Source organism: Geotrypetes seraphini, chromosome 6 (genome assembly GCF_902459505.1).
Source record: "Geotrypetes seraphini chromosome 6, aGeoSer1.1, whole genome shotgun sequence".
In the NCBI taxonomy this organism is placed as follows: domain Eukaryota; kingdom Metazoa; phylum Chordata; class Amphibia; order Gymnophiona; family Dermophiidae; genus Geotrypetes; species Geotrypetes seraphini.
The window spans coordinates 68,560,242-68,582,780 of NC_047089.1; the positions used below are offsets into that span (position 1 = coordinate 68,560,242).

At 39.8% G+C, this 22,539-nt stretch overlaps 1 protein-coding gene across 4 annotated transcripts in view; it reads right to left on the reverse strand.

Annotated features, from left to right (window-relative positions):
* DGKH (diacylglycerol kinase eta) overlaps positions 1–22,539 on the reverse strand; it is a 445,542-nt gene that overhangs the window by 11,072 nt on the left and 411,931 nt on the right. For all 4 annotated transcript variants that reach the window (XM_033948015.1, XM_033948016.1, XM_033948018.1 and 1 more), the window contains 5 exons: positions 18,669–18,774; positions 16,150–16,242; positions 12,288–12,407; positions 7,380–7,488; positions 5,843–5,973 (listed from right to left, as the gene is read on the reverse strand). In XM_033948015.1, the coding sequence (XP_033803906.1) occupies positions 5,843–5,973; positions 7,380–7,488; positions 12,288–12,407; positions 16,150–16,242; positions 18,669–18,774 (559 nt within the window). The remainder of the gene's footprint in view (positions 1–5,842; positions 5,974–7,379; positions 7,489–12,287; positions 12,408–16,149; positions 16,243–18,668; positions 18,775–22,539) is intronic.

Below are 22,539 nucleotides of genomic sequence, written 5' to 3' on the forward strand. Positions count from 1 at the left end.
CTCACGCTGAGGATATCCCACTACACTAATTATCTCGAATATTACTTCACTAAATCCACGTTTTGTGTTGTTTCACACAGGTCTGTCAATCATCAGATAACCACTCTCAGAACTCTTGACTTGTACTGCCTTTTGGTTTGTGTCCTTGTTATCTTGGGCAGATCACCTAATTCTTTATTGCTCCAGGTACAAAACAGACTGTGAATCCACTAGGGACAAGGACAGTATTTACCATACCTATATGTAATATGTAAACTGCTTTGGTTGTACTACAGAAAGAATCTCATACACTTAGAACCGCAAGGCACAAGCGGAATAGAAATCACTAATGTAATGTAATGTAATGTAATAAAACATATTATTCACAGTTGGTCCAAGGGTATACTGCTGGTTCCTTGTAAGAATTTAACTCTTCCTTCTCATGCAAACAGTCTACCCCAACTAACTGATAGCCTGGAAAGAACTGGATTTCTTCTTCTTGGGGAATTCATGAATTCCAGTTTTTCCAGTCTCTTTTTCCTGTCTCCAGAGAAGAAAACCAGGATATTAGTTAGATGGTGAAGAGAGCTACTAGGCCCAGACAAGTAATTGCTTTTGTGAATTTTTTCATTTAGTTAAGAAGTTGTCAGTGAATATTCCATCATGTGAGTAATTGACTAATTAATTAAAGCAGAAAATAATGGTATGTTTTAAAATTTACTTACAAAAACTTGCTACACCAGCTTTCAGACAAGCAAGCCCATCTAAGCAGTTTACAGGAGATAGGAGACAGCCAACAAAAACCAGCACGGAGTATTTTGGCAGAAATTCACCCACCACAGCCCTATTCCATCTCCTCAAAAGGTTGCTGAAAAAGAGAATCTTTTGTCCAGCCTTAAATGTATGATGATGAGTTTGAAAGGGAAATTCAGTATGGAGTTTCACTTTGAAAATCCCATAGGCCACAGTGCTGCTGGGATAGTATTTAAACTAGGACTGAACCAAATATTTGGCTGAGCTGCACAAAAGATCAAGGACCCAGGAATGAAGTTGAGACGATAGCCCATGGAGATGATATCCAGGACCCATTTCACTGATATAGTCTGTCAAGCAGGGAGGAAATAGCTTAGCCACCCATCTACAGGCAGCATGTCAAAAGCTGGGGGTGGATTTCAAAGCAGATAATTGTGAAACCTGCTTATGGTCCCTTGGTTGCTGCTCCTGAGAACATGATGGGTTCTGCAGATGCTGAGGATTGTACCTAATGTAGGGGGTGAAGCGTCTTCAAGGGCAGTATTGTTGGAAGAACAACTGATGATAGAATCTGCAGTAGTTGGTGGATGAAGAGGACGTATGGTACTGTTGTGTCCGATCAGGATGTTGAGCTTGCCTCAGCTCTCACTGTAGCTAGAGAAGAGGGAAGTTTTTCTGCCTCAGAGAAGGATGTCCAGGGGCTTTTCTCTTCAGGCTGCCTTTTATACAGGCTGAAAAGCAAGCTGGCAACCGCAGGTCTCCCTACCAGCACAGAGCCAAATATAGCCTGTGCTCAATCAATCCGGGGCAAACAGACTCCCAGGGACCGAGCCCCAAGCCAATCCATGCATTAGGGCAGACTGGTCAGACAGGTGCCCTACAGCCAAGGGTGGCACACCCTGCTAAAAACCTCAGAATACTAAGTCTGCAGCTTCTCCCAGGCACAGTTGTCCCAGGAATACTAGGAACTTCTATAGCACTTAAAGCCTCAAAATAAAATTTTGGATAAAACCCCCCAAATAAGAAATTTAAATAGAGCAGATGAAAAGTCAACTTCTCAACTTGCTTGCAGAAAGAAAAAACTGAGGAAAGAGGGCAATGCCCGGTGATGCAGTGAGGCGGATTTGAAAGAGCAGATGATGCCTTCTGCATTTCTTGCGAGATGCAGTACCCACGGGATCAGAACTCATGTGTTTTTGCACTGGAAATCTTTTTTTTTTTATCAAAATGATAAAATATTTTGACACCCACCAGATAGGACTCAACAAAGACTTTGGTTTTCTATCACACAACAAATCATGAAATTTTATTACTTGTCAGCTTCTTATCACCTATCTATATCTCTCTGTCTCTCACTCGCCCCTCCTCTTGTGAGACTTATCATTGGAATGCTTTTATGTTTCAAGTGTATATATACACTGGTATTTGTCAACATTTGTAAATTTCTGATCTGAGGAAGGGTTACCTTTGAGAGCTAATCAAACAGTCCACAAAGTTAGTCCAATAAAAAAGGTATCACTTTTATTCCTTTTGTTTTATTTCTAATTATTTCTATATATTACCTTAAAAAGTGCACTAACACCGCTAGCATGCCATTTCATTCCTGCTAAGTAGAAATGCTACATGTGCTATCCAGTTTCATGTCTCCTCAATTTTCTTTTCATTTTTACTACTACTTTTGGTTTTAAAGAGGAGTATCTGGAAGACCGAGCTTTGCTCGGGCAAGTAATGTTAATGATGACTTTAATGTTCTTGTTTTAGTTCTATATTGTTGCTATTGCACTGAAGTGTTTAAGTTTTCATTGTTTTCTGAGTGAGAACTAAGGGCTCCTTTTACGAAGGCGCGCTAGCGTTTTTAGCGGACGTACCGGATTAGTGCGCGCTAGCTGAAAAACTACCGCCTGCTCAAGAGGAGGCAGTAGCGGATAGCGCGTTAAGGCCCTAAAGCGCCTTCGTAAAAGGAGCCCTAAATGTTTGTTTATAGTTGAGTATGATAGGTGATTCTTTTTTGTTTAGTTTGTGAATAGTAGATAGACGCAATAAATGTTCCACAGAACAATATACAGGTGTGTAATAGATTTAGCTAAGATGTAGGGATTTTAAATGTTTTAAGAATGATATGTAGGTCCCTGTAGGCACGCTAGAAGCATGTTGGAAGGTGGATGTTCTGTTATGTGAAACACAGTAGAAGTACAGTACAAGTTTTATGTTGTCTTGGTGCAAAAGCTTTTGTACTGTCTGAGGTTGTTAGGGTTGTTGACATGAGCAGTGGTGGTAAGCAGTCACAGAGAACATATAACTGTGGAAAGTTAAATATAATAAAGTTAAAAAAATAAAACATTGCTTCTGTGTAGGGTGTGCCTATGTATAAAAACAGAGGCAGAGAGCTTCTCTCTCAGTGTGTTGTATTACATTTACATGGATGGTAGGCAACAGTTTGTATGATACAGCAATGATTATGTTGTGTTTTTGAGGGTTTTTAAACTGAAAAAAAGGATGTAGTTGTTGGTTCCTGTAGAACTGTGGTGTGGGCAAATATGTGCTATACGGTGGTGCTGTGTTACTATCTGTCTAATTTTCCTCAGGTTGTATGTTGAAATCATGGTTTTATTGGCCTAACTCACTCCTCTGTGTTTGTGAAATGCCCAGGTTGTTTGTTGAAATCATGGTTTTATCAGCATAACTTTCCTTCTGTGTGTTTATAAAGTGGCAATCCGTTTAATTTTCCTCAGGTTGTGTCCTTGATTCATGGTCTTATCAGCCTATCTTCCCTCCTCTGCGTTTGTGAAGTGCCGAGGTTGTGTCTTAAAATCATGCTGGGAGGGCATCTGCACATGAGCCTAACTTCCTTCCTGTGTGTTTGTGAAGTGCCCAACCTCATTCATTATCTGTTTAATTTTCCTCAGACTGTGGAGTTGTGTTTGTGAACTGTGTGCTTTTTTTCCAAGTGCCCAACCCAACCTAATGGTTTTATTTACCAAACTTCTCTCCTGACTTTTTCCTCAGGTTAAGTGATTTGTCTCCCTCTGAGCAAGTCACAGGGGAGGGCCTCCATCTTCTCATGAAACATTTACCTTGGCTGACTCGTTCTATAGTTTTGCAGGAACAGCAATACAAGTTTCTTCTGCGGCTGTATGTGTTTCCATACCGGGCCTATGTTTCTGGGTTTGCATCCCATGCTCGGTGTCCTAAGTGCCAGTCTACCCTGGCGGGCCTGCTTCATATGTTTTGGTCCTGTGACCAACTTCAGACCTTTTGGTCTTTTCTTGCTTTGTATTTACAAACAAAATTGAGTAAGCCGATTCCTTTGCAGGCAGATATTTTGGTTTTTTCCTAAGTTACTACATTGGGTTTGTCTAGGGGGTAACTTGCTGTTCTACATGGCATCCTTATTGGCCAGAAAATATATCCTTGTGTTGTGGCGACAGCCTGAGGTATCTACGGTAACGATGTGGAGAAATGAACTGTTCACTCTATTAAAATTTGAATACTTGGATGTGCGTAAGGGTGGCCCTGGTCCCTGGCAGAAATTTTGGAGAATCTGGGCCCCTGTATGGGACGGTCTGTCTCATTGAGCCAGAAGTTCTCTCCTGAACTTTTGACACCGGAGTACTGGGATGGGGGGAGGTGGGGGGTTTGGGTTGGCCGGGTCCTTTGGATGGAGGGGTTGGGTCTTTTAGGCCTCCGTGAAGGATCAACATGGAGGTCTTGTGTTGTCTGCTGTTGTTTGGTATTTTTGTTTGTAATATAAAACGTTTTCAATAAAAAACATTATATATTAAAAAAAAAAAAAAAATCGTCTGTGTGTTCTAAGCCTCATTTTGGTGCTCCAATAGCCTTTAAACCCCACTCTGGTGCTCCAAGCAGTCTTGTGCATTCCAAGCCTCATTCTGGTGTTCCAATACACTTTCTCAGTGCATTCCAAACCTTACTCTGATGCTCCAAGTCTTTCTCAGTGTGTTCCAAGTCTTATTCTGATGCTGCTCTAAACATCTCTTCAAACCCCCAAAAGACCCCCCCCCCCAATCAATGTTCCCAAACTTGGCACCTAGCTAAATTGCTTTATGGTACCCTAAAATGTAACCTCTCCCTATTTCATCAAAATCCTTAGAGCCATTTTCAAGATAAAATTTCCAACAAACATATAATTATTACTCTTTTTGTAGTATAGGATATAGATTTGATATACTGCCTTTCTGTGGTACAACCAAAGTGGTTTACATTTATTATATGTAGGCATTTTAGCCTTAGTGGGCTAAGGTTTTGTACCTGTGGCAACTGAGGGTTAAGTGGCTTGCATAGGAGTCACAAGGAGTTACAATGTAGGGTTACCAGATGTCCGGATTTACCTGGATGGCTTTTCAAAACCCGGCACTTTGTCTGGGTTTTGAAAAGCTTCCACCATGTTGGGAGGGCATCTGCACATACGCACGCGTGCATGTGTATGACATCATCTCATCACACTTGTGCATGTGCAGATGCCCTCCCAACGCAGCTCCGAGCACGAGAACAGGTTGGGGGGAGGGCGAGGCTGGGGCAGAACAGGGCATGACTTGGGTGGAATGGGACAGAGCTGGGTGGAACTAGACGGGCCTGGGGGGTCTGGTAACTCTATTACAATGGGAATCAAACCCATTCCTCCAGCTTCTCAACCCACTGCACTAGGATATTCCTCCACTTATGGCATTTAAAATAATTTCAACTATCCTTCTGTGGTCTGACATTACACATGTAGAAACCCATTTTTACAAATATGCCACCTTCCACACTGATCCTGTTTAGTAAAGGAAGTAAATGTGAGATTTATTAATTTGTTGTGGTTACTAAAACAATACAGTGGAGTTAAAGCTGCATGAGACATGATAAATGGCTTTTATTGAGCTAGCCGAGGTGAATGCTCATTCTGTATGTAGAAGGAAATCGCTAATTTTGCTGATATCCTAGGCTGCAAGTCAAACATACAAGGAGTATAGGCCACAGAACAGTGCGCATTATTCTTCTGCAATCTAACACTATAAGCCAAGCTTTAAGCATGTTATAGAAAGGGAACAGGAAAAAAGAGGATTAAAAAAAATTCCCAAAAGCAGAAAAAGTAGCACAAAGGAAATACCTTAAGATCTCGCCTTTCCAGGTGCAAAAGCTCAGAGCCTCTGATGTCATGGCGGATGAAGATTTCTTTGTACTCTCCCAAACTGAGCAGATCCAGCCAAGCAGCAACTTCATCTGTTCCCCATTTTTGAACTACCAAAGTTAAGAGCAAAACCCCCTTAATTTGTACATGCTCAAATGCATTACAAGCAAAGGTTAGGCCAAAAAGAGTGGAAAACAGAGTAGAACTGCAGTGCTAGCAAAGGGGAAAGGTTAAAGGTGTCAACTCCACAAGACTTCAAGTTTTATTGCATTTCCCCATGCAGGTTATAGATCAGCATTAATCATAAAGAAGAAATCTATACAAGGAGAGGGTTCATTGTTTTGCAGCCGTGCTTTCAGCGTTCATTCAATTTCCTCTTAAGGTAACAAAACTCACATAGGTCAAACAGATTCACTTTTACCCATTAGGATCAGTGGTGCAAGGCCTATATTTTGTGCTGTTTGCTAATGTCTAGTTGTTATTTAAATTCTAGACAAAAATAAAAACCCCTTGAACTCTAAAATCAGCTTCCATTTTTGTCTTTTTATGCTATGTCTTTTCACCCATAACATATATAAATGCTTACACTTGCATGTAACCCTTGTCATCCAAGCAGCAACTCTTGCTCCTAAATAAATCAATTGCTTAGGCCATTCAAAAAAAAAAAGATCCATGTCAAAAGAGATCACTGCTGGGAGCTACATAATGATGCTAATATGCAGCAAGATAATGAGCATATTCAAAGAAAGAAGAGTTTCTGCATTTAATTTTTACTGTGCCGGATTTCTAAAAAAAAGCTGTATCAACACTTAAGACTTTAAAATATCTTGTCCTACATCATAGTTCCTTTTTAATCTTCAAATATCCTGCTGGAATGATTAAGTCATTTTGCATTAAATAGTGAGAGGTCTCTCTATAGGAAGGGACAACAGACACATATTGAAGCTGGTGTGAGTACCACCATGACATACCCAGATTGTCTGCAGGGGCCTTATATTGCCTGAAAGGAAATGGCTCAGCCTCAGCCTCTGCTATTTCAAATAACGACAGGTGGGGTTACGCTTTGATCCCGAGGGAACTGGCTGTTTTCTTCTAATATATGAGAGGTGCCACGGTATAAGATGGAGGAGGAATGGGATGTGGGAGGTTTGAAAGGGTAGGGTAAAGGTAATAGATGGAGCTGGAATCACAGGGTAAGTATATCCCTCTAAAAGATGCAAATCCTAGATTCAAGTATTTGTGAAGGAGAAAGACTTTTAAAAAGCTTGAGCTGAAGTGAAGATGTATATGGGGGAAGAACTTGACATAGATCTCCACCATCTGGAAAAACATCCTTAAACACTACTGTAAATATTTATTTTATGCCTGGTCTATTTTTCTCACGGTTTGATTTGGATTTGCTGTCACACATCCTTTAGAGATCTGAGGTATGTAATATCCAGTATCAGGAAAAACGATATGAAGCCATACATTTTCTCTGCAAGCTGTAATGTTTCTTGCATTACCAAACACATACCGGGCTGGGAGCTGGTCTTATGCTTTTGGACCTTTTCCCTTTTAAACATTGGCACTATGCGAAATACTGTGCTTCTGCTGTTTCTTTTAGCATATTCCAGAGGAGGATCCTGTTTGAAACAGTGAAGAGAGAATCGTATCTTCATAAAGTAATACAAAACCTAACAGATATGACAAAAAATAGAATATAATGCTGTGCATAAAAGATCATTAGTAATCGGTTCTAGGATCCCAGCTTTGGTCAAACTTTTTTAGAGGATAACTTTCAAATCCATTTTCATGACTCAAATGGTATGCTACATATGGACATGTGTCTCCATAAAGTTATCTGGCCTATACAGTACAGGGTTAAAAATATTTTATGTAGTGCAATTTTGCATGCATTTTTTCCTTCGGGAGTTGTGTGAGGAAGAAGTTGAAGGATTTGGAACTATGTGCGTATTTTAGAATATTCTAGCATGCATACATTTTTACTCAGAAAAATGAACTTGCAAAAATTAGTAGGTGTGGGTACTTTTCCTGGGATAATTTTCAAACTGAAAGTATTTTTAGTTTGACAATGCTGCAAAGTTTGTGGAATGAAAAGTGCATAGGTCATCTTCACCAATACAGACTTTTAAAATATTACCCCCTTACCCACACATTCTGTATATGGTGCCTTACGCTGTGCATGCAAATCAGTGTGTCCAGCAAATCAGTGTGCACAGCACATTTGCATGTACAACTTAATTGTTTAACAAGCCTAATTGACCTCAGAATTGACGCTAATTGGTAATAATTAGAAGTTACGCACACAACTTGGTAGGTGCATTCTGTAAAGTGCTATGTACCAGCTCTAGTGTGCAAATCTTAAAAAAGGGCATGGCCAGGGGAGGAGCAAGGACGGATCATGAGCATTCCTAAAATTTAACACACTGTTATAGAATACACCTTAGGGCTCCTTTTACAAAGCCGCGCTAGCGGGTTTAACGTGCGTGACTTTTCATCACGCGCTAACCCCCGCGCTGGCCGAAAAACTACCGCCTGCTCAAGAGGAGGCGGTAGCGTCTAGCGCGTCTGGCGGTTTAGCGCACGCTATTACGCGCATTAAACCACTAACGCGCCTTCATAAAAGGAGCCCCTAGTTTGTGTACAAGTCAGGTGGAGGTGTACAGGCCTCGTCTTCCTTGGCCTAAATGGGTGCACCTAAAATTATGCCAGGCACTGGCACTTAGCGCAACTCCATAAGATGCATGAACCTCACAATGAATATGCATGAGAGAGATTTGCCTGCACTGCCTTCTTGGTATGCAAATCTCTCTCATGCATGTTCATTGTGGATATCCTGAAAACCTGGCCTGCCAGTAGATCTCGAGGACCGGACTTGGGCAGCCCTGCCATAATGCATATTTCTAAGGCGGGCATATAGAGTGGCAAAGTACAACAGCACATGGGTGGGTTTCCCACTTAAGTGCGAACTGTAAGTATGCATCCGTTGCACTTAGGCATTCACATTTATAACAACTCTATGGCTAGCCTAAGTGCATGTCTAAATGTTAATCACTAATATGCTCAATTATGCTAGCATTTTATAAAGGAAAATAGGCACCTACATTCTTTTATAGCAGGCTCCTACTGCAAACCTTCTGGGTGTTTTAATTGTAGGTACTCTGCAGGGGCACTTAGGTGATACCCACTTTCCTTTAGAGAATGTCTATAATTTAGGCATGAGCACTTATACCAGCCATAAATCTAGTATAAATGCTTGTGGCTAAATTGCTAACACACACGTGTAAATGATAGCATTCTAGAATTCATGTGCATAATTGTGTACCCCCTCCACTCCTATGTATGCCCCCCTTCGAATTACATACCATCTCATTTACGCACCTTTTTATAGACCAGCATGTAGATGAGCTAATCGCTTGTATGTGTACACATGTGCATGTATGCCATTATTCAAGCAATTTACATGCATATTTGATGTCTAAATGTTGACACCCACTTTAAAGAATTACCCCCCCGATATCACTATCCCCCTCTTTTACTAAGGTGCGCTAATCGATTTAGCGTGCGCTAAACGCTAATGCGTGCATGTTAGTCTATGGCCACATTAGCGTTTAGCGCGCACTAATTCGATTAGCGCATGCTAATCGGTTAGGGCATCTTAGTAAAAGAGGGGACCGCTGAAAAAGCTATAGAGTTCACTGTAAAATTACATTGCATTGCACTGGTGTCTTTTATTCCGCCAATATCTTACAGTTCTAGGCGGATTACAATAAGAGGAGATTCTGGTCATATCCAGAAGTTTACAAGATAGCTATTTAGTTGGAACGTTTAGGATCTGAAGATAGACTGAGGTAACCGGATATAACAAGAGCTTGTCTTGATATATTTCTTAAATAACACGGTTTTGATTTCTCTTCTGAAGGTTTTGTAGTTTGGTGCTGCGGTCAGCAAATTGGCGAGGTGGTTGTCTAGTTTCGCTGCTTGCGTGGCGAGTAGCCCGTCGTGCATTTTCTTTTGCTGTATGCCTTTTATTGTGGGGAGAGTGAAGAAAGAACATGAACTGCGCTTTTGAATCACTTTGCCAGCCATGATAGGGATATTACAGCCAGAGCAGACAGGACAGAAGAAGGATGAAGAGAATACCTCATGAAATTATTTCCAACCCTTCTGCGCATGTGTCTCTCTATTTTGCTGATGTTTTGTTCGTGTGTGAGCCTGGATATAATGTGAGACTAGACCATATTAGTTACATGTATATGCTGGTGTGGGGAGGGGGGCACAATTTTATTGTTCATACTATTTTATTCATTCATTTATTTATTTTAAAAAATTCTAACCCACTTAAACCTAAATGGTTTGCAAAAATACAAACACAATTATAATCTAACATACAAATATTAAAATAATAAAACATAGCTTATTTGACATTTACCTCAGGCAATCAGTCATATACCTCAGGCAATAATTCATCCCAATCAAGTAAACTTCCATAAACAAAGCAGTTTTCAAAACCTTTTTTAAATTTCTGGATATCAGGGAGCATTCATAATAGTCCTGTCAAGTTATTCCACAATGATACACCTGCCATTGATATCGCAGATGCTCTGGTACTTGCATAATATACATGTAGCAATCCATCTGTTATCAACTGTAAAGTTCCTTCTGATCTCAAGGATCTATTTGGATGATATAAGCTCATCACTTATGTCAAATACCAAGGAGTCTTACAATGAAATGTAAATTTGAACTTGCTTTTTATCGAACCTTGCTTTTAATGTTATTGAAGGAATAAATCATAATACATAAATAAGTGTGTATATATTTTTGTATGCCTTTTTGTGTGTCTGTCTCTGTGTTTTGTATCTATTTGTGGATTTTTGTTGTCCTGTGTTTTGTATGTGTATGCTTGCATGTATGTGAGAGCATGCACATATTATGCATATCTGTTTTATTATTGGCTTCTTGTAAGGGGTTTTTACTAAGGATTAGTGAGTGTTATCTGCAGCAGGGGCCACATGACAGATAATATGCACTGATTATTAAATGGTCCCCCTATGTATTTGTGCCCAGGAAACGAGAGGGCAGTTTAAAAGGCACAATTCCCTAATTGCTATATTATAAAGCAGTATCCCGCAAACTTTCTCGAGCCGTGGCACACTAAAGGTAGTGGCTGTGACTCGAGGCACCTGGAAGAGTGCGGATATCGCCATGATGACATCACACACATGTGCGACATCATCAAGTCGATGTCTGCATGTGTGTGAAGGCCTTCCAGGCAGGCCTTGAGATGCCAGTGGAGGGTGCCAGGAGGGATGAGGGCCAGAGAGAAGGATAGGTGCTGGTGCCCACTAATTGCCTACAGGACGTGCCTCTCACCTACAGGACATGCCTCTCGCCACGAGAGGCACATCTTGTAGTCAGTCAGCTGGCGCCAGCGTCTCTCTTCCTCCCCAGTGTACCGTGGCACACCTGAAATCTCAGGAGGCGCACTAGTGTGTCTTGGCACACAGTTTGAGATACACTATTATAAAGGATGTATGCCTGTATGCTGTAGCTGCTGGAATTGTGCCATTTTGAGAGAGCATTGTTTCTGTGTAAATATGGTTCTATTCTGTTAAAGTTTCAGAGAACGATTTTGCCCCTAAACAGAGAAAGACAGACAGCAAACTTTTTTTTAACCCTGTATAATTTTGTTCCAATATTCCAATGAGTTGGAAAGAATATAAAGGCCTCATCAGTCCATGACTGCAATAGCAGTACCAAATCATTTGATTTGCTTTTTTCTACTTGGCAACTAACCTCCTCTTCTACTAAACCGTGCTAGCGATCACAGAGAGCCGTGCTGAATGGCCCTTGCTGCTCCCGACGCTCATAAGAACTCTATGAGCGTCGGGAGCAGCGCAGGCCATTCAGTGCGGCTCCCCGCACTAAAACCGCTAGCACGGTTTAGTAGAAGAGGCCCTAAATAAGAAAGAACAAACAAAATACATTCTTTCTCATTATATAAAATGCAACAAAATGTTCAGCTATAGTAATTTTTTGTACTGATTCACAATTTCCTTTCTGTCATAAAGTGCATTCAATATTTTATTTCATGTTCAGCAACAAGCATGCATGGAGTTGGAGTGAAGCAACAACTATGAGACGTATTTAGAAAGTCAGGGTAAGTAAATATTCTCTGCAACAGTTCTTTATACAGTAAACTGGTAAATCCCCAAAATGATGACACAAACATAGATCCAGGAATGAGAACAAGAAGCAACCAAAAGCAAAGACAAAGGAAAGTCTTCTAGACCCTAGATCAAACTTGACTCCCCAACCACAACTATGCCCCAAAGGAATGGAGGGACGGACATTAATTTGTTCTTACTTCAGGGAAATAAAATAAGTGTTGGCCAGCACACAAATGAAACTGACATACCTCTTCCTCATCTGACTGCAAAACATAGTAAAGCCAAGGGATTTCAGCAAGTTTGGTCAGCTCCATCTCCACGTTGTGTAAAGCATTTGACAGCAATTCTTCATGATGAGTTTCTAATTGCTAAACACAAAGAATCTGTCATCAGCTTTAATGGCTCAACTTTAAATATGAACACTTCATGGGGATAACTTTATAAAGTCATTTTCGTATGTATGTACCCACATAAGAGTGTAAATGTATGTATAAAATACCAAAATAATTGGAACCAGTACCCAATAGCATATACAATGATGTATTACCAAATAAACGCTGTAAAATAAACGCCGTGGCCATTTTTGAACTTCAGCATTGCTTTGGAGGGATAGGCGTATGAGCTTGTGTTGTTGGTAAGGTTATGCATTTAGATTTATGAGGTATCGTTGTAAGTTTAAAAGGTAAAATAGAAAAGAGTTTTGGGGATATAAAGTAATTCTAGCTTGTGTTGTGTTGCAGCTCCGGTTCCATCCCCGACCCTGATGAAGGAATGAAACGCATCGGTGTGGGGTGGCGCAATATTATTCAAAGCTAAGTGTACATTATTAAAGAAAATATGAATCTATAAATTAACAAAGCACAAAAAGAATTAAAGAATTAAAAGTGCTTATGGACACACGTAGAGATATGGATCTATGAGGAGTGCTGCCACACTGAGTATTATGACTTGGGTGGCGTTCTGATGATCCTTAAAACGTGTGTTACATCTCATTAACTACAACAATGCAATAGCTCAACGGCAGCAATGTAATTTCTTAAGAACCATAGCTTGTAATTACAGCGCTATTGTGGTATTACATCATTGTATATATATAAAATACCAGCCATCATAAATGTGAAATGACAAGATGGTACATATTTTGCCAGGTAGGTACAGGGGCAACATCTGGGTGGGGCATGAGCAGAGTTTGCAAGTACACACTCAGATTATAAATAAACTAATGTAATGCCTGCAAGGTAGGCATGACTTCTACCACTTATGCTGGTATTTTTCAAAGATACATAAACACCTATGTGTCTTTATAAAATAGAGCCTAAGTAGTGGTCTACAATACATAACCTTTTAAGCCAGACACACTGTTATAAAATTATCCTCAACAAGATTCCAATACTTGCAAAAGACATCACAGTTATTACCCTTATATGCTGCACAGTGGTGCAGCTGGGAGTCAGTGGACCCTGGGAGGGAGGACCAAGATGGGCTTTTACTCAGCTTTTACCCAGCTCCATTATCTCACCTCCACTTGACTGGGTCTGGCACCTTTCCCCACTCACCCCTGCTGATTACCTGCCTGCCAGGTCCTCCAGACGCTACAGTGGCAGAGACAATGTTAAAGGATGCCTCTTTGACTGGCGGGGTCTTTCCTCTGCCACATCCCACTCACAGGAAGTTGCATCAGAGCAGTGAGAAGCAGCAAAAGAGAGGTAACTTTTAGCGCTGGCTCTGCCTCTGTAGCATCTGGAGGATTCGGCAGTCGGGTAAGCAGCTGGGTACAGAGGGAAGATAGTGGTGGAGAGAGAGAGATGTCAGACCTTGGAGCATGGAAAACAGGATTTAGCTGCAGGCAGCCCCTACCAGTGGATGGTCTTGGGCATTTTGCTGAGCTCGCTTATTGATCTGATAGTACAATTGTACTAGATTATTATGTGTAGTGTTAAATGGCGGTATTTGCTGAGTACTGCTTTTTCAGTTTAGCTCAACGCAGTTACCAGTCTATCCAATCATTCATTGCCTCATGAGTTTTATTATCAGCCACAAAAACCCCCCCAAAAACAAATGTTTGTGCTGTTAAACACAGCACTTTGGTGGTTGTTTCTTGTGTCTACGATGGAGTTAGTTTAGATAGCAGCTACTAAAAGGGTCAACACAACAGTCTTCTTCATCTAAGTGTCTTGGTGCTATCAAGATATTGCCAGGGTGGAGCTAGTGGGCCCTTTTTTTAAAGCTTAGTAATTTGTGCAAATTCCTGGAAGAAAAGCCCATAACCCATCAGGAACATCAAGATATGAGTACATTAAGCCATATCTTCATCAACTTTACTGGTTGCCAGTTGTATTTAAAATCCAATACAAAGCAATTATGATCTGTCACCAATTTCTATAAGGCATGATTCCAAAATTCTTTATCTAGTTATCAACCAACAAGATCACTGCATTCAGAAAGGTCCGCATTGTTGAAAACAAATGTCAACTCAAAATATGCGGAAAGCAATGCAATGGCCTTTTCATGTGTAGGGGTAAAACATGGAATACCCTTGTTAGCCAAATTCGGAAATGCAGTGACAGGAGTTCATTTAGAAAACTGTTAAAAACACAATTATTTATTGATGCGTTTTTCTGAGTATTGACTGTTGTTAGAATCTACTTGTCCTAATTTGTTTTAACATTTTATGAATGTAACCATTTTGTAAATCGTTTTGATATAAAACGGTATAGAAATGTTTAAAATAAAAATAAATTAAATTAAATTAAGCTCGAAATGGGGAAACTACTTCTTATCCCTAGGGAAAGCTAGCATAGAAGTTTGCTACATTTTGGGATCCCGCCAGGTACTTGTCACCTAGATTGGCCACCATGGCTAGACGAACCTTTGTTCAAATGCAGTATGGCAAATCTTCTGTTAGGTTAGAATCTATATATTAATAGTAAACTGAAGAAAGAAATAGAGATGAGTATTTGTCCCCTAAAGAATACACAGCCACAAGCTATGGAGCAACACTGTTGGTGTAGGAGCGGAATTCATCCTCTCTTTAGGCAAAAGACTTACACTAGGAACATACAAAGCAATTGTACCTGGAAGGGAGGTGAGTGAAATTGAAATGCTGTCCTCTCTCCCTAATATGTGAGGAGGATTAAAGACATTAAGGCCCAGATTCTATAAAAGGCGCCTAAATCATGCCTAACACTGAGCGTGACTTAGGCATCCAAACTAAGTAGATAATGAACCATTTAAGAGCCTTAACGAGTGATAATTGGCACTTAGGCATCCAAAGGACGTGGACATCACTTTGTAGATGAGTCCACAATTTCATGGACGCCCATGTTTAAAACTCGCGCCTAACTAATTAGCAAATAGCATTGCTATTTGTCCACAAAAATAGAAGGTTTTGTATGCAATATATCTGTTTTGATATGCCCTGTTTATGTGGTGCCTTATTAAATGTATTTTGAGCTTAATAAAGTAAAAATAAATCCCAGAGAGCTATTTAGCAGATCGCATTAAGGACATCCAAACTGTGCCTAAGTTATCTGAAGCCCCAACTATGCTGCAAAGTAAACCTCCTTTACAATGCCTATAGGACCTAGTTTTACAATTGCTTTGCAACTTGCTAGCCTTCTACCCTACTGTTGCTGGTTCAAATCCCAGTCACTCTGATGGAAGAGACATAAATAAAAGCATTAAACAGATCCAACTCCCAGTATCACAATTATAATGAAAAACACCATAAAATCACCATCCTAATAATATAATAATAAAATATTATAACATTAAGGACATTGTTTGGACGTCTAACTCTCACCAAAAACTTGATTCTCTAAGGATGCCTAAAAATGTAGACATCTAAACAGTGCTAAGCGCCGCCGAGCACGATTCTGCAAAGGACGCCTACCTTGGATGTCCAAACGGCACCTAACTTTACATGTGCTTTGCAGAATCAGGGCCTAAAAGGTTACATGAAGCACATTCTGTTTGTTGTCATACTTGATATTACTGTATTAAAATAAAGAAATTTGAATTTAAAAAAAAGGGTGTAAACTCCTTAAAAAAAAAAAGGGATCCTGGACTTATGATTAGATGTAGAGTATATACAATACTAGCAGGTCTTACCAATGGAACTTTACCAACTAGTAATGATTCTGTTTCATTATGTAGTGCCTTCACATTGACAGCAATTTCAATGGCTGTGTTTCTGGTAAGGCTCTAAAAGGAAAAAAGGATGGAGGTCAAAGTACTGTCAGAACAAATCACGCATGTCAGAACATTGATTGATAGAACTGGTGAGTCCAGATTGTCAATAACTTCTCCAATAGAAAAGTAAGGCCCCCTTTTATCAAGCCGTGTTAGGGTTTTTTATTGCCGGCCGCTGCCCTAAAAGCTCCGACGCTCACAGGAATTCTATGAGTGTCAGAGCTTTTACCGCAGCGGCTGGCGATAAAAATAACTTTGACGCGGCGTGATAAAAGGGGGGGGGCCTAAGTTAATATGGCATTTTGTCTTGTTTTAGTATTCACCTATTAATAATGGTACATAACTGTATAATAAAACTATAAAAAGGACTAATAAATACATTCTACTCTGCACAGCTTCCATGAATCACAGAAATCAGATCAAAGAAAGCTGGTTGGCCCTTCTACCATATTTTTAATACATAACAAACCCCCCAATGCGTTAGGGCTGAGGGTGACCCCAGAGGAAGGTACGTGAATTATTTTTTTGTGTCTGTGGCCATAAAAACAAAATATTTTTTTTAAAAAAATCTTCCTCTCACGCATACAAAACAGGTATAAAGGGTCCCTATGTACTGGCTGTATAATCTTTGGATAGGGTCTGGAAAGGTACACAATACTGACATTGAGGCTGATAAAGTTTAGAATAAGAATAGAGCCACACACGAAGGGAAAGAACTAATCTCTACACCTAACAGCGAACAATGGAAACAACCAAAGTAAAAGGACTATGGGAGAGTGTGGAGGAGTGTGTGGCACAGTGGTTAAAGCTACAGCCTCAGCACCCTGAGGTTGTGGGTTCAAACCCATGCTGCTCCTTGTGACCCTGGGTAAGTCGCTTAATCCTCCCATTGCCCCAGATACATTAGATAGATTGTGAGCCCACTAAGACAGACAGGGAAAAATGCTTGAGCACCTGAATAAATGCATGTAAACGGTTCTGAGCTCCCTGGGGAGAACAGTATAGAGAATTGAATAAATACATAAATATGCAATGTAGTTGCACTGAAAGACTGGACACAAATCAGGTTTTTAGCACCAACGATAGCTTGCTGAAAACTGTTTGTGATCTCATAATTGTGGACCCAGACCGTTAGCATTTCCATCGCATAACTGTGATACACTAACAGTTTGAATATATTGTTGGTGGACTTCTGCTGTAAGTTTTTGAGTTGATGCTCGATTTGGGTCATCCTTCAGCACAACTTAACTACATTGTTTTCAATAAAGTGCATTTTGCATTACACATGGTCCTTTTGCTTCGGTTGTCTCCACTGTTTTTGATAGAATAAAAACATCAATTTATTGGACCCTTCCCAGGTGCACAAAATATATAAAAGTAGAGCTATGAAAACAATGCAACATATGAAGGCAACTATATAACTAGGCACGCATGGTCATGCACCCCTTTCGCACATGCAAACAAGGTGAAAAGTAGCACTTATGCGTGTAAGCACCCTAATCACTATTTTATAAGGGTGCATGTACATGCTTTAGCTGCAATGGAGCACGAGTTACATTTACCCTTGCTGCATTTGGGTGCCCACAGTTACACCAGGCCTATGGCTAGTATAATTAAAAGCACTTAAATGTAAGGTGCATTGATGCCAGGTTGCCCAGATGCCATTATAGAATAGGCCCAGATGCCATTATAGTATAGGCTCTTACCATGTGGCACTGGGGCACCTAAAAGGAGGTGTCCACTTATAGAATTCCCTAAATAACAAAATTCCTTAAAAAAACAAAATTAAATGGTGGCATGACTATCACTTGTACTCACAGACAGTGCTACCGGCTGGAGAAAGTAGGAAAGGAAGTTGTTCTTGCAGCTAGAGGATCCCTACAGCTGGTGGAGCTTAGGGATCCCCACCAGCTCAGGTATTTAATGTTTTAAGTTGTTGTTGTGTATGTGTGGGGGGGAGGTGAAGTCATGAAGACTACATGTGCCCACCCAGTTTGCCCAATGGCCCACCCAAAATTTGAGGTCTGGCAAGGCCTCTGCTTCAATTGTCAAAATACTCTCCTAAATCTATCCACAACCCAGGGACCACTTGCAAGTTCCCTTGTTGTGACTGCAAAGGCCATCTACAAATGTAGGACATCAGAAGAGACTTTTGTAATGAGTGTGTCAGATTTTTTTTCTTTGAAAGCCACAGAAAAGTCTTCTCGCTTTCAGTCTTACAGTGTTTAACTAGGCCTCAACGGCTCAAATTCTACCAATCAGGTTGAAAAGAATAGGACTGTGAACTTCTAGTTTACATTCTTTACACTCTCAAAAGTCTGATTACATTAATTGCAATATTCCAGAGCACAGTTTAATTTTTCTAAAGATAAAACAGCAGATCTGAAAGTAAGGCTGTAGTATAGGCTGTCTGTGGGTGTTGGCTGCTGTGCGTTTACCTCAGGGAATCTTGGATTGGCTTTATTTAATGCATGTGAACATGCATTGACAGCATGAGCTAGTTCCTGCTCCAACAGGCTATGTATTTTTGCAGCTTCACAGATTCTGTATAGGTACAAAAAAATTTAAGAATATTACAATTTTAATATCATTCTTTCCTTAAAAGATATGACATGATGAGAAACAGTTTACAATGCTAGGGATAAGTTATTGGTTAAAACAGGGGGAAAAAAGAGCTAAAAATCACCCGTACGTCTGGCAACAGTAGCCAAATTTAAAAAATAATTAATTAATCATGCTTAATGCACCAGATTTATTTGTCAGCACATGCTAAAACTTATGTTTGCCATTTGACTATCACTATTCTTTTTCTCTTCCTAAACTACCTCTTAAAACTGAACTGATGTTCACATTTCACCTAGTACCAATTTTGTATTCCACATACATCAATGCAACAAAACTGTCTCCATCCAGGGACATCTTTAGATCTGTAGTGCTAACACTTTTGCCACAAACTACGGTAGTTAATGTGTTCTACATAATCAAAAGGAATAACTTTTCCAGGTTTGACAATGTTTCCAATCAGAAGTGAAGGTATGTGTTGTTTTTGGAACTGAGGACTTTACTTAAGATTCTGCCCTGATAGAGCAGAGGAAGATTGCTGACTGAGTGTCAGGTTCTAGAAAGAAATGTAGAAGCAATATTCAACATATTTTGTTATTTCTTAGTTACTTGGTTGAGGGTTTTTACTTTCAGTTGATTATAATCATTCTTACTTTATTTTTCACACAAATACAGAGTGAAATATAAACTCCTTTTCTAAGGAGTGATATTGTTTTTGCATCTGAGTGATCCCACAATGTATTCTTTCTACAGAAAGCTATGTACTGACTAAACTAAAATGTTTAGAAAAGAACGTTATGGGTCACCTTATAAAAGTGATTAAAAAAAACAAAAAAACAAAACCCAGCCAACATTGGTGTTTCCCTTTTTTATTGTAAAACGCTTAGAATTTATGATTTGCATTTCATCAAATTTGAATAAACTTGAAACGAGAAACTTTAAGAAATAGCTCCAGGAAGAATCCCAAATAATGCACAGTCCTACCTACTCTTAAGAAGGTATAAAATCTTTGCATGTGCTCTCTCTATGTATTTTATAAAATAAGCATGGACATACACAGATTTCATACCTTCTTCAGAGGGGCTGTGACTTTGTGTTCAAGATATCATAGCTATTGAGATTTACGCCCCACCTTCGTCATCGGTCATCATTTTATTATCATTTAAACTATTACTGTTATCCCCTTTAGGGCTCCTTTTACTAAGCTGCGATAGCGGTTTTAGCGCGCACTAAATTGCCATGAACGCTAGACGCTAACGCCAGCATTGAGCTGGCGTTAGTTCTAGCCGCATAGCGCGGGATTAGCGCACGCGGCAATTCTGCACGTGCTAAAAACGCTATCGCAGCTTAGTAAAAGGAGCCCTTAGTGTTGTAAGTCTCAGAAATATCTCAAAATTTTTAGTTTTTTTATATGTACATTTTAAAAAAGCAATTCTCATCCTTCCACTTCTTGATTAGTTATAGTCTCAGCATACCTCTGTGTAGTCTGTACAAGTATGCATGCTCTTGACAGCACATATACCTATATGCACATATATATTACATTAGTATTTAAGAATCGTTAATATGCCCCAGAAGGAGTTCAATGCAATTTACAGTTTAGAAGAGCCTGGCCATATCCAGGGATTGCAATATTTCATTAGGGTTCATGCTTGTGTAGGAGTCTGGTTTGGAAAGAAGATTGGCTATATCTGGTATTGTAGTCTTGATATTACGTGTTTTAGTATGGATTGGGTATACACTAGCATAATGTTATGCCTGGAACAGGCTGCCTGAATCAATACGTCGTGCTCTGTCTCTAGCAGTATTCAAATCCAAGCTAAAAGTCCACTTTTTTTTAAGCTACACTTCTCCCTCCATATTCGTGGTGGATGCGGGCGGAACATAGCCACGAATATGGAAAAACCGCGAATAACTTTTTATGTTATTCGCGTTTTTTTGTAACAGCCAACGTTTTTACTATTCAAACCGCAAATAACTACATCTGAAGGGCTGGTAGAGAAGCCAAACCATCCCTATCAGGAATCACTCACCTTGCAAACTGCCCCAGCTTGTCCAGGAAAGCAAGCACTGAAACTCCGAGCTCCCCGAACCTCTGGTTCCCATAGAAAAGGAGGCAGCGCAGGATCAGGAGCTCAGTGCATCTCATCCTGGCCCTGGCTTCTGCACTGGCACTCATCGGCCTACAGCCAGGGCCAAGGGGAGTCCACCCCAGAGACCGCCTTGTGCTTCTAAGCCCCGCCTACAAACACTGACGAGCACCTTTTCTGTTCCGAGAGCTCTCCTAGCTCGCCCGTAGTCTCCGCCCTGCATTTCCAGTCCCGCCCACAGGCACAGCCCTGCGCCGCCAGGCCATTTCCCCATGACCCATGAGCTACAAATCCCACCCTGCCCGTCAATCCTAGGTCGCTGCTAGAACTGTGGAGCAGGCGAAACCAGAAGAGCGGCTTCGGCGTGCTTCTTTTGTAATTTCCAGTTTAGTCAATTTCCTTGTGCTAATCTGTCTTGTCAAACAAAAGGGGAGGTGGAAGGGCAATTATTTTTTTTTTTTAATATTTTTTATTCTTTTTTTAAATTCTTACATCAAGTGAAATACATGTAATACATTCAATTATGAAAAAACACTTGAAATTATTATTAAATGTTCTTACAATGTGAATTAAATAAACCCTTTATCAGAATTTTATATCATATTAATATTACAATAGTTTTCCCTCCCTACCCCTTCTATATGTTCTATACATGTGTTATTATATCTGATCAATAGAATAATTTGTCAATGGTCCCCATATTTTATTAAATTTTTTAATATAACCTTGTTGTAATGCCAATACTTTTTCCATTTTATATATATGACAAATTGAATTCCACCAAAAAGTGTAATTCAATTTAGTGTAATCCTTCCAGTTCTGAGTAATTTGCTGTATAGCGACCCCTGTTAAAATTAATAAAAGTTTATTATTGTTAGCTGAAATCGGACTTTGTGTTCTCATTGCTGTTCCAAATAATATTGTATCATATGATAGTCCAACATGATTTTCTAATAAATTATTAATTTGGGGCCAAATTAATTTCCAAAAGGAATTAATGCAGGGACAAAAGAATAGTAAATGGTCCAATGTCCCCACTTCTATCCTACAATGCCAGCATCTATTAGATCTATTACTATCTAATTTTTGTAATCTCGTAGGGGTCCATAAAACTCTATGTAATAAAAACAACCATGTTTGACTCATAGATGCTGATCTTGTAGTATGTATTCTCCAGGACCAAAATTTTTGCCATTGAGATGGAGAAATTATCTGTCCTATAGGGCAATTAAATGTGCACATACAAGATGAAAAATCGCGAATAAGTGAAACCACGAGTCCTGAAACCGCGAATACGGAGGGAGAAGTGCACTTTCAAATTTTAACACTGTCAGATACCATTACCCATTGAATCATTCCTTCTACCAGAATCTCCCCAACCCTGAGATGTCCCGTCTGTTTGTCCAAATTAAATTTTAAGCTCTTTTGATCAGGGACCGCCCAATGAATGTTAAATGTACAGCGTTGCGTACGCCTTTCAGCGCTATAGAAATGATAAATAGTAGTAGTAGAGTCACTTTCTTTGTGTTGAACACACTTTACACATGGATAATGCTTTATAAAATTAGTCCATTAATTTAAAAGCTCAGGTGATAGTAAGCACTGATAACACCTTCCCCCTCACCCACACAACCACACACACATCACAACCCATTCA